Consider the following 12,195-nt stretch of genomic DNA (forward strand, 5'->3'; position numbering starts at 1 on the left):
GACAAGCGTACACACAGGTGGGTTAGTAGTTATGGAAACGCCTGGGTGGTGCCTGCGGGAGAGGTGATAGGGAGAGAGCTACGTCATCCATAGATTCGGCAGATACGAACATATCTGGGAACCGGGCGGCGTTGCGCGTTGCTTTGCGGTGACGTTGCGTCGGTGACGGTGTTGGTAACGGTCGTGCTAGTGGCGGCGGGGTGACGCTGATTGGGTCGGGGTGAGACCGAGTGGTGATGTTCGTGATGATGGCGATGGTTGTGACGGTGCTCGTGGTGATGCTCCGGCCGATCGGGGTGGCGACCGCCCACCGGAGGCTGGTCGCTCCTACTCGTGTCCACCGACACAGTCGACAGTCTCGAGCTCACACTCTGCAGCCCCAAAATTAAATAAATCACGCCGTGACGTACGCCCGCGAGAGAAGGTATAGGCGCCCCGACCGTTCCCCTCCAACCCCCCCGGGATGTACGCCCATGGGGAGATCCGAGCGGCGTCGGATCTGCGCTTCTCACGGGGGAGATCGAACTTGGGCGAAGGGACTAAGAGAACCCGACAATACCCGCGCGTCCTCTTGCGTGGTGCGCTTATCGCAACGCAGTGACTTAATGTAATTCCGTTATGGAGTGACGGCTACGATCTAACGGGATTTATCCAGACTGGATTCGGTCCTTCGATATTACGGCCTCGTCGCAATAATATTACCCGCGACTTAACGAGGTTCGTGACTTACTTTGGGGCACGGTGATTCGGTAATTTCGAGCGACAGAATCGTGAGGCGGGGTAGCATATGTTATTTTGTTCACTTTGTCAAGACTACGTGAATAAGAAGTTACAAAAACGCATCACAAAACATATCACCGAGCTTTATCTCTAAGGCATTGGCTGGCTGGTTATTTACTAAAACTTTCCGTCGCCTGTACTAAGATATTAAAGCACGTAAGACGGTATATAACTTGACTGTGCAAGCAGCAAAGGAATTTCCGCATCAACACGACAATGTTTGCAGTTGCAAAGGTTTACAAAGTGATGCGCGCGATAGTTGCCCGGATTGTTGCTCGATGACGGTGGACTTACCTGCACGTCGCTACTCGCGTAATCTCCGCTCTCACGAGAAGCCCTTGAATGCGTTAAGGGTATAATCGTCGGCGGATTATTGTGACCCTGAGGAACGATGAGACCCCGCATCGTCGACGTCGCACCTTTCCTCGAACGATCGCGTGGCAAACTGATATCGCCGGCTGTTCGAAGAGAGATTACACCCTCGCCTCGATTTTCCGGCCTCATATTCAGCGTGAAACACACCCTGATGTTCGATCGTATTATTTAATCGTAATGGAAAAATCTATATATTTTTCATGATTCACAATTACTATGCTTAGGTCTGACAATAAGCTGTCAAACGATATCAGGCTCAAATTTGTATCCACGGTAATAATGCCAAGATTTCACGTCATTTTTTTTATTTTAAATTACGAAAACGTTACCTTCCATTCTGGATGGTCGCGGTAGGTACCGGACCGCCACTAGCCCCCATAAGAAAGTCTTCGGGATCCGATTCATAAGGTGGTTCGTCATACCAATGACCGCCTGGTCCGGGACCTAAACCACCTGCACCTCCGCATCGCGCGTCTTCGTCATACATGTACGTATCATCTGTGAATTGTATTGTCCTCTGACTTGCGAACATTGAAATTGACATTTTCAATTTTCGATTAAAAATTGAAATAACGGAAAACATCATTAATTTTTGTACGTATGGTATTCATTAAATTTTGCAAAAACTCAGCGATAGAATAATTTTGATAATTCTGAATTTAATAATGTTAAAAGACAGCATTATATATATATATATAAAGAAGAAAACATTTTAAATCGAAGATATTAGAAGAATATCGTAAAAAAATAAATATTGCAAGATTTAAACAATTTTTTATGGATAAATGAATGTTTGTGTATTACGTCTTAACAAAATCTTCGGAAATATACTGGCGATTATAGGATCGGATATTAAATATTAATCATGAATGCTGAGTTAAATTACGTTTAAGGATAGCAGACTGAAGAATTTAGATCCTCTTTTGGTATAGAAACTTGAGAATGACAAGCGTGCATGCGATTATGTGAAGGAAGAGAGACAGAGGTAGCAAAGAGAGGGAAAATGAAGATGGCGGGTACTAACAATAACGAGATTAGCTCGCGTATGCGAGGGGTTTCGCGACGCGATCGTACCATAGCAGCTTTGTAAATATAGGAAATAAAACCGCAGTGATGATAAATCGACAATAAAGAGCATAGAGCATTTTCTATTCATGCTGGAATATGTGAAATATTACATTAGCGGCTTATTGTAATTACCCTCTATCCTTAATTATTCTCTATTGTATAAATTCATACGTTATTAGTTTCATAAGTACTTCTTTGTTTCATTGTTCAATTTTAAACGTTTGAGAATTTCCCCGATATTTTTAATACAATATAAATAAATATCAATATTGTGTTATGAAACAAGCTTTTACTACAATTACATTATTTATTTCCTTTTGCCGCGAGCATATATTTCGTTATAATAATATAACTAATAAGGCTAAAAACTAATAAGGATATAAACTAATGTAACATAAACATACGGTTAACGTTAACAAATATTATCGTTTAAAAAAAATAATAATGAATTAATTGTAATTATCCTCTGTGTATTTAATAAACATAATAGTTAAATACAATCGAATAATTTTTCATTTTACATTTTAATAAATTTTCTTTAGTAATAACATAAATCATGTAATTTTCTTACATGCAATCTAGCCTCTTAGATATCTAATGTTTCTTATTGCATTTCAACACGCATTATTGTTTATATTTTATTCTATTCTTTTTTCAACATTCAATGTTAATTCAACAAACCGTGTAGCAAAAAAGCTTTTTCTTCTTTTCCCGAGCAAGCGCCTTTTTGGGAGGCGTGGGTATCATTCCGGTGCGCCTCCGTTTTATCGTAAAAAGCTGCTGAGGCTACGGGGAGCGAGATTTCGTGAAAAAGACTACGAGGGGAGCCATCAGGAAACGAATGCTCAAAATGAGTCTCGCGAGAGAGTGGAGCAGCTACACATACGAGGTGTCAGGCATTTGGGAGTCGATTCTCATACCAGCTGGCACGTGCGCGTTTTGTTCAACGTTCACGCACACGGTCGCACATTGCCGCGCGCAGGTATATGTACGCGCGAGACCTATACGGATATATAGGGTGTAAGAAAGGGCCGGGTTACAGGTCGCGGGGAGACGAGGCGACAACTAGCTGGAGGTTAGTCCTTGATGTACTTACCCCCAGGGAGCTGACCCCGTCCGTCTCGTCCTAGCTGCATTAAACCCTGCCGGATATCCCTCAGTATCTGAAACAGTACAATGTCGACGTCGTGAGTAAACGTTTATCCGGCATTGTGATTAAAACTGCTATTAGCCGCGTTCGCTTTGGTGTTTGCATACCGCGGAATTGCTTTCGTCGATTTCAGCGTGGTCTCGCGAGTATCGACGGTTATAGAGGCGCTTGAAAAATTGATCGCAGAATATACACATCGCTAAATCGCCGATTTAAAAATCGTGCTAGGACAAAATAATTTTATATTATTGGAAAATGTGTTCTTCTCATTAGTTATCTAATGAGAAATGAACGGAAGCTATTAATTTTCGAGTTGCCATTAAAGGCACGCTCTTAGATATTCTTGAAGATTATATTATATGAAGGTATATGATGGTTCGTATGATTAAACGAAAATAATGGTCCGATATATAATCGATACAGAAGGATCTCATTACCTGAGATTTCTCTCATCACGCAAAAATACTTGCAAGTTGATTTTTACGTCTTCTTGTTATATTAAGTTTGTAAAGTTTAAGTGCAATGATTAAATTTAATCCCTGAAGTCTCCGACGTGCATATTACTATGAAGTCTATAAAATGTTATATTCAAATACAGTCAGAATCTTTCATTAAACTTTGTAGTACGTTCAAGTATCGCTTCCACGCAAATTGCGTTTCTACGTAAGTAACTAATTGAAGTAATGGCGCGCCTAAGGAACTGAATTTCATACCGGGAGATGCCCTGCCACACCGGTAGCGTAATCACGTGTAATCTAAATGGTATTACCGGGAACTTACATGCGCGGGTTCTTTCACGGTGGATAATCGCCGTTATCCGGCTCGTGTTGGACCACCATCGATGTTTTTGAGATCTGCGCGGCCGTACGGCGAGAGGGGAAGAGATGAAAGAAAGGATAAAGCGAAGAGAACTACTGTGTACATATATCGCGCGTCGTTTTTCTACGGTCGACGACCGCGAGTCCTCGATAATCGGTGGAATAAAACGAAAAGCGATTATCGGTCAGGATGTTGCAGACGTAATGTCCTGATGAGGGGACAGCCCGGTCGAAGGTTGTTTCCTGGGCGAGAAAAAAGACCGGAATAGCAGTCGGGGCGGAAGAAGATGAGGAAGAGGAGGAGGTTGTCGAGGTGGTCGCCCGCGGCTGTGTCGGTCCTTACCGAACCGAAGTGTAGAGGCCAAAGCGAGGGAGAAGAACAGGAAGGAGGAGAGGGCCAGGAAGAGAAAGAAAGAGATTCTCTAGAGAGCAATAAACCCCCGCGAAGGTAGAGGTGGCACTAAAACTTTTACACGGATAGCGACCTTTATTTCCATATTGCTCGCAGCCTCAAAGGAAGATGGCCGCTTTATTTCTTCCAACGGTTCTCCTCCGATATCTCCGCCCTTTTCTCATTCTCACCCCGATCCGCTGCGCGGTCCGTGACGCCGCCGGTTTTTGGCAATTTCAAGCAATCCTTTCTCGCGTCCCCTCTTCTTAAAACTTTCGCAGAATTCCGCGAAGCTTACGTTCGCGTAATTAAAACTCCCGGCTCGTGCGCCTAGTTACGACGTTCGCGCCGTCGCCGTCCACTTTTACGCGCGCGACCTTCCCTGTAATGGGCAGTTTTTGACAAGCTGCGATGGTAAAGGAGAGAGAGAGTATCCTTTCATATGGGGAGAGAGATTTTCGAGGATACGCGACACACGTAACGAGCTGCAAGCTGCGCTGCGACGCTGCGGCGTTACTCTCGATGTTGTTACGTGCGGGGCGTGTGTAATGCTCGAGTATTCTCTTGCGTGAAGCAACGCGTGTGCCCGCTTATGCATGAGCCGCGCGTATAATACACATGATTGCATCGAAACGGTCCCGTTTACGTTGAAACCGCCACTTTTCCCTCATTACTGGGAATTTGGAGAATTTTTTATCTTTGGAATTTGCAGGATATATTCCGTGTCTGTTGTACGTGTTATTTTCTACGTAGAGAAAATTTTTTCGGTCAATTTCAAGTCTATTTTATTTTAGTAAAAATTTGACTAAACACAACATTAAATATCTTGATACTAATGAAAAATTAAAATTAAAATGAATTTTATTTCAAATTCGGAAAAGAATAAAAGAATGTTATTTACCGACATAAAACTTAATTTTAGAGAAAAGTTCTATATGTTCAAGATATACCCTTGCATTTATATACACCTTATAAATAGCAATAAAAATTTTTTATATCCCTGCGTAGCTGTCAAAAATTCAATTCTCTTATCAAAAATTGCGATGACCAGAACATGACCAGCAAATAATAGCATCGTAGATAAGATGAACTGTGAAGATAAGAGAAACTGAGGAGAGAAGACTTCAATTTTTATACGACACGTGCGGCTAACTTTTTAACGGAGTTAATTTTTTAATAAAGCCGCGCGCGCGCGACATTACCCCGGAGTGTCCCTTTCAAGTAGTTAATTTAGTCTGTCCTGTCTCCTTTATGTATATTTCTATACCGCAGATAAATTAACGATGATAAATACTTCTCCGAGGATTATTATTAAAAATCGACAAGGAAAGGGTATTATTGATCAAAGTTAATCTTAGAAGAGATCAGATCGTGAAAAGAATAATGAAAAGAGTTGTTTATTAAAATTTTCATAGACCCTTCGTTGAAAGTTAGCTAATCGATTTTATCGCGAGAAGTTATTCTATCTTAATCATTCTCGCAGCTTTCTACGTTTTACTGAAATCTTCAAGTCCAGCGTTCATCAAATTTCATCGTTTAATATTCCGCGCATTAATTAACTACTCTTTGCTTTATTTTAATTAAGCAACTATAAACCAAATATTATCAGTGATAAATAGCGTAAACTACATTATAAACACGACGAAATCGGCGATTGCACACACAAAGCAAGAAATGACGCAGAAATTTTCATGTTGGACAGGCATAACGATGCGAAACCACGCGGCGGAAAATAAGAAAAGCACGAAAAACCCGTACGCGTATATCGCGAGAGATCGTGCATAAGGAATTCACGACGCAACGTGCACGGTACGCATTGACGATTATGATGATATCACGTTGATCTGGCTACTTTGCATAATAAGAGGTATCGAGTTGGCGAAAGACAGTCCGAAGAAGGGGGTTAGTATAGCGAAGGATACGACGTGAGGGGGGGGGGGGAGGACGAGCTCGCGCGTATGTGAAACGGTGGGGGTCGACGACGATACGTAGGGCGAGAGTCGAGGTCTTGGTGATAGCACATACATGCAAATTTCGTCCTGCGAGAATTCCGATGCGGGAGGCAGGATTGTATCGGATAAGGCCACTGGCTCCCAGGGCCAATATCAGTCGAACGACAAGAAGAGGGTTGCCGATGATCCAGGCAACGTACAGGGGGGGAATTGCGGGAAGAAAATAAACGTGCCGTGGCGCGCGCGCACGGGTTGGTTTAATCGCGATAAGACACCGCGCCGCGTCCTTATCGCGATCGGCTACGTACGATAACGAAAATTGTCGCTCGCGCGCGCGAAACGCGGGACGTGAGTGCTCGCGCGAAATGCGGTGAGATATATCCTTCATGGAAGCGCCATTTGGCAATTTAAAAGGAACGGAAACGAGAACAAAACTCTCCCCATTTGCAAACGTTGGCAATTTTTGGCATTAGTGTCCTCCCACTCCCGCGAATTACAAATAAGTTTGTTAGCGAAAACCAAAGACAAAAATTTCATTATGGAATTGGGCGATAGAGATGGATTCAAGATGTGCACTTACCTCTTCGTGCTCTTTGTGAAACCGCTCTTTCTTTCGCAGCGCCTCTTGAACTTTCAGCTGAAAAATGCAAGGGGATGGAAGCGTTCTTAAGTTTCGTTTAAAAAGGTTTTATCGACGGTAAAGCGACTTTCTCGCGAGAGTGACTTCCAAGCATTCCAAGTAAAATCAAGAATCACGATTGTATAAGAGCAAGCATAGCTTTCGCTCAAGAATTCGAACGGAAACTTATTATGTATTATCCATCTTTACTTTTTAATAAAAAATATTTAAGAGTTATCTGGGGTACTGAAGAAAATAACAGGCGAGAAAAATGCTTTAAATCTTATTACTTAAATAAATACATATATATTTAATGGTTTTAAACGACATATCTTGCAAAATATAAATAAAATGAAATAAAATATGATTTACCCTGTGAATGGTTTCTTCGAAACTATTTGGTTGACCGCCGTTCATCTGTAGGTACCTTAGTCGATCGTAATCTCGAGGATCCACCATCGAACGAAGAATCGTGTGTCCCATGTCGGGGCCGAGACCCAAACCGCTTTGCAGAACACTGTCAGGTGTGTCTACCTGTAAAAAGAAAATAAAGCACAATTGAAATTATTGAGGCAAACGTGATTATTATTACTGTAACGTGATTATCATTAATTAACTGAATATTGTCAAAGAGTATAATATTTCCCAATTATCTGATTCAATTTTTTCCTGTTTTATCTTATATATAAGACAGAGAAGATAGAAACATATAAAACACACAAGTTGTTTTTTTGCTTAATAGGTTTTAAAGCAAATAAAATATATAAACCGGTATTATAAATAAAACTTTACATAAAAAGATATTGCGTATTAAAAATTTTTATATTAATCTGGAAAAAATTAAAGTCACATCTCAGTGACTTTCTTTTTCTCTCAAATTTTTGCCCCTTTTTATCTTTTATCTATTATCTGTATATTCATCTCCTCCTCTACAATGTAATCATACGCAAATTTACGCGGAGAATTAAATTTATGCGAACGTTGTAAAATGATGAGAGTCATAATCGCAGTCAGCACATTGATTACAAATGATCGTTTGTAGAGATTCACGCAATAGTTCACTGCGATCGTCGCGCAAATCCTCCTTCCGTGCGGATACATTTTCGTAGAGAGATGTAGCATTCCCTTTCATAGAGCATCTCCTATTCTATAGAATGTCGAGCTCCTTAAAAGCGGCTGCCATTTATTCTCGCGACGTTCCTGTCGCTAATGGGGCTCGTGCATAAGATATTCAGGACGCGGCGAGAGTCGCCATGGAGATCGTCAATTTCTCGTTCTTCAGTCCCCGCGGGATGAGAGTGAAAGAAGAAGAGAGGGAGGGAAAAAGAGGAAATACACGACGTCGTGTATTTTGGAAAAACGTAACGCGAGATTCTAATCGTGCGGGCGAAACGGGCGATATTACGAGCGCTGCGTTAGTCGAATGATTAAGTAGAAGCCTGAGAGTTTCGTTCCCGCGGTAACTTGAAGACAAAGCCCTCAAAGTATTTACAAAGGACCACCTCTTCTACGAGATTAGCCTGAGTAGGGAAATTCATCTCCCTTTCCTTACTATTTTAAGCGCGTCTTCACCGTCGTCGTCGTCGTCGTTTTCGTTATTGCTGTAACATCGTCTTACAACGAACCATCGCTGTAGAGGAATGGTTAAAGATGAAAATTATCGCGTTGACACTTTGTAAATGCGGCCTAGAAATTATTTCACACAGTGTCTTCAAGACATTGTTATATACTGAAGTGGTACAGAGATAACCGAGAAGATTTGTTTGTAATATCGATTGCACTACAATTCTATATTATTGAATATTTCTTATTAAAAATGTGCGTTAAAAGTTAAAATTGTAAAGCATTGTGAACATTATTAATTTATTTACACACAAAATTATTTTTTTTTTAACAAGGCTCAGCTTCTTGTACCTATTCTTTTTTATTATGTTTCTTGTAATTCCTTTTTAAAAGATTTACGTATATGTAGAATTCTCATAAAATTCATCAATTAAATATAAAACTTTAAAATTACGAATTTGTGAATAAGTCACATAAAAAAGTATTAATATGCTAATATAGACGAACTCGTATAAACTAGTGCGCTTCACGTATCTCGTTAGAAATTAATGAGTTATCGATTTTTATAGGTGGTTAATAGAGTCGTGATTAGAATATCGTGAATACGGATAATGAAGGCGCTAAAAGAAAGATATAGACCTTGCTTAACTTGCAAACAAAACTGATTGTGAGTTAATCCAATAATTCTACTAAGCAGTGTACTCTCTATTCCATATTCTATTATTTAAAAAGCGGTTATTTGATCGGTTATACATCTATTATAATTGGAAAAATTACATATTCTCTTGGTTTCTTTTTTCACTGTAAGAAGTCAACATAAAAAGTTATCCTTTTTCCCTCTCTAAGCTCTATCTCTTTTCGTAGTTCCAAGTTTATATCCTTCATCGGATGAAGTGTCCCGTTATACGAACAAATATCGACTCATCGCGCGGTAATCTCGATGCCTAAGAAGGAAAAAGCCGTGTTCCGCAGACACAACGCCGGGACGATTACCTTGCGGTGCGCGATTTAATTAAACCACGTGGTATTTATGTTAAACGGATTAGAACCGTTTGTTTGCGCTCGCAGACTGAGCTTCCTCCACGGTCGTGGCTGTAGCATCCACTAAGCTTGAATAATACCTAGAGACAAGGCTGAGAATTTACGTCGTTCCCTTGTTTACCGGCGTGATGTTGACTTTTTCTTCTGGAGGCGGACGGCGAAGAGGCGGAATAACTAAAGAAAATCCCAAAACCCTGAAGATGCGTTTTTAAAACGCATCTTTTATCCGCGAATCTCTCACGGTAGTCTATATGTAATCTTATGATACGACGATGTTATCGCGGATTATTGTCTCTTATGATAGGTATGCTATGGAAGAGATGAGTAAATATCGCGATGTCTCTTTGTCTTACAAAGTTATCTTAGAATTGTGCCGTAATTTGATATCATTGCGCTACCATCCGCGTTTCGTAATTTATCGTGATCATTTTCTTACTACGATATCTCTTTTCTTCTACGCTATTATTTTCCTTCTAATTACTCGATAGTGAGGTAAATGTACCAATGCCGGAACACTTAAGACCTATGTCTGGACACTGTTATCATTTTAGTTTTTAAATAAGTATAACTCGAATTAAAATCAAAGATAAAAATTTAATACAAGAAAAATATTTTTATCTTTAATTCTTTGATTTTAATTCACGTTATAACTTATTTAAGGACTAAAATGATAAAAATGTCCAGACATAGATACATTTACCTTAACATAATATATTCATTTATGCATTTATAATCTAAAATTTAAATATTTCAAGACAATTTAAAATGATGCTTAACGTCGCAAAAATTTGCACGAGTTCTCGATTGAACAGATATTAAACTGCCTGACAGATTCCCACGCTAATCATCACACGCAACGAATACTCCATATAATAACGAGGAGATCCCCATTGCGCCTACATCCAAGCCTCGTCGCGAGCTAAGGAGCGCGCGCGACGTAGTACAGATACAAATAGCAGTCGCTCCGAGAAACAATTTTGCCCATTCATCTACCGCAGCGAGATCGACACGGTAATACATCTCGTCTGGAAATAAATGTTGCGATTGCGAGTACGCGAACGCGCGTCTTGGTACGCAGCTGATTTCCATCAGTTAGCGTCCGACCTGCGCGACTCTCCCGGCCCTTCCGGGAGGACGACGCGGAGCGGCGCGCGGCGCGGCGTAGGGCGCGAAAGATTAAGCGATCGTTCTCCTTCGCCGTTACGTAAATCACAATAAACCCGTCGCAGTCCGTACAGTTCGGGATAAATGGCGGAACGGTACGGCGTGCGTGCCGGGAAGATCTGTGTTAGCTCGTTCGAGCGAAAGATGGTGTTCGAGGGGATGGACCGCTCGCGCGCGATCGAACGCGATGAGCAGTTAGGGAGGCCACGAGAAGAGAAAAGGCGGAGGAGGTGACGCGAGGGTGGAGAAGGGTCAGAGCAGCGTGTATATTTTTAAGGCTAAGCAGTTAACTGGCCACCTGGGGCGGACTCTCCTTACAGGATCGGTTTATAGCCGCTCTCAGTCAGCCGCGCCGTGCCGCCTACCGGTTAATTTATCCCAGCATTGTTATTGCCCCAACGTGGCCTCGGAGAGAGAGAAAAAGAGAGAAAAAAAGAAAAGGAGAGCCGCCGCACCTCGCTCGAGACCCGAGAGACAGATGTGCCGCCACGTAGCGTCGTGACAAACGCAATTAAGCATCTCACGACTTCCTGTACCGAGAGAAACCTGTAATCTGGTCATCTAGCCAACTCTGTAGACTCCTACCGGGGAACGCCCCGCGGCACGGGATCGCCGTAACAGGCCCGCTGGCTGTTGCACGGAATGCACCTTCGAGACCTTCGTTCGCCGGCCGGCCGGCCCCAACGACAGTGGTCGGTTCCCCGTCGGAGCGGGCTGGCGGGACTCATCCGGGATCGCCTCTGCCGGATCGCCGTGCGACCCTTATCAGGATTCGAACCTGATTTACGAACACGGGTCGGTCGAGTAACGGCACTGACGTTAAACTGCTGCGATTTGTTTCCCGGTAATAACGCCGCGTTCCGCGGAGAAACACGATAATCGCGTTTCAGGCGTTAGAGAAGCGGACAGCCCGGGAACCTACGGCGGTTTACGTGAATGAGAATGCAAATTATCGATTCTTCTCAAATCACATTAAAGACAGGTATACGTACTGTAAGACCGGCGCGCGATTGAATTTACCTTCTCGAAAAATGCGCCGTTAACTATAAGCTTTTGTGTAATGTAACTTAATAAAACTTGTGTAAGCTTTTGTGTGCAATGTAACTTAATAAAACGACTTTTGTAATTTCGCAACTTTATTTTAAAAAGACCGTCGAAGAAAATTAAATTTCTCACTGAAAGTTCACGGTCAATAGGCACGTCGAAGATTTATTAATATAGTAATTATAAGTTATAACACGCAAAACGCGATTATACAGCTTGCGATTTCGTGG

General features: G+C 41.8%; 1 protein-coding gene and 1 long non-coding RNA gene across 5 annotated transcripts in view; one reads left to right on the forward strand and one right to left on the reverse strand.

Annotated features, from left to right (window-relative positions):
- LOC139823360 (uncharacterized) overlaps positions 1–12,195 on the forward strand; it is a 72,342-nt gene that overhangs the window by 37,664 nt on the left and 22,483 nt on the right. The window lies entirely within an intron of this gene.
- The window catches only part of LOC139823356 (uncharacterized), a 298,137-nt gene that overhangs the window by 11,279 nt on the left and 274,663 nt on the right, over positions 1–12,195 (reverse strand). For 2 of the 4 annotated variants that reach the window (XM_071795806.1, XM_071795809.1), the window contains exons 6-11: positions 7,526–7,687; positions 7,115–7,171; positions 3,320–3,386; positions 1,485–1,653; positions 1,075–1,303; positions 111–371 (exon numbers count right to left, since the gene is read on the reverse strand). In XM_071795806.1, the coding sequence (XP_071651907.1) occupies positions 111–371; positions 1,075–1,303; positions 1,485–1,653; positions 3,320–3,386; positions 7,115–7,171; positions 7,526–7,687 (945 nt within the window). The remainder of the gene's footprint in view (positions 1–110; positions 372–1,074; positions 1,304–1,484; positions 1,654–3,319; positions 3,387–7,114; positions 7,172–7,525; positions 7,688–12,195) is intronic. The other 2 variants (XM_071795808.1, XM_071795807.1) reach the window with 1 other exon arrangement.

Source organism: Temnothorax longispinosus, chromosome 12 (genome assembly GCF_030848805.1).
Source record: "Temnothorax longispinosus isolate EJ_2023e chromosome 12, Tlon_JGU_v1, whole genome shotgun sequence".
NCBI classification, from domain to species: Eukaryota; Metazoa; Arthropoda; class Insecta; order Hymenoptera; family Formicidae; genus Temnothorax; species Temnothorax longispinosus.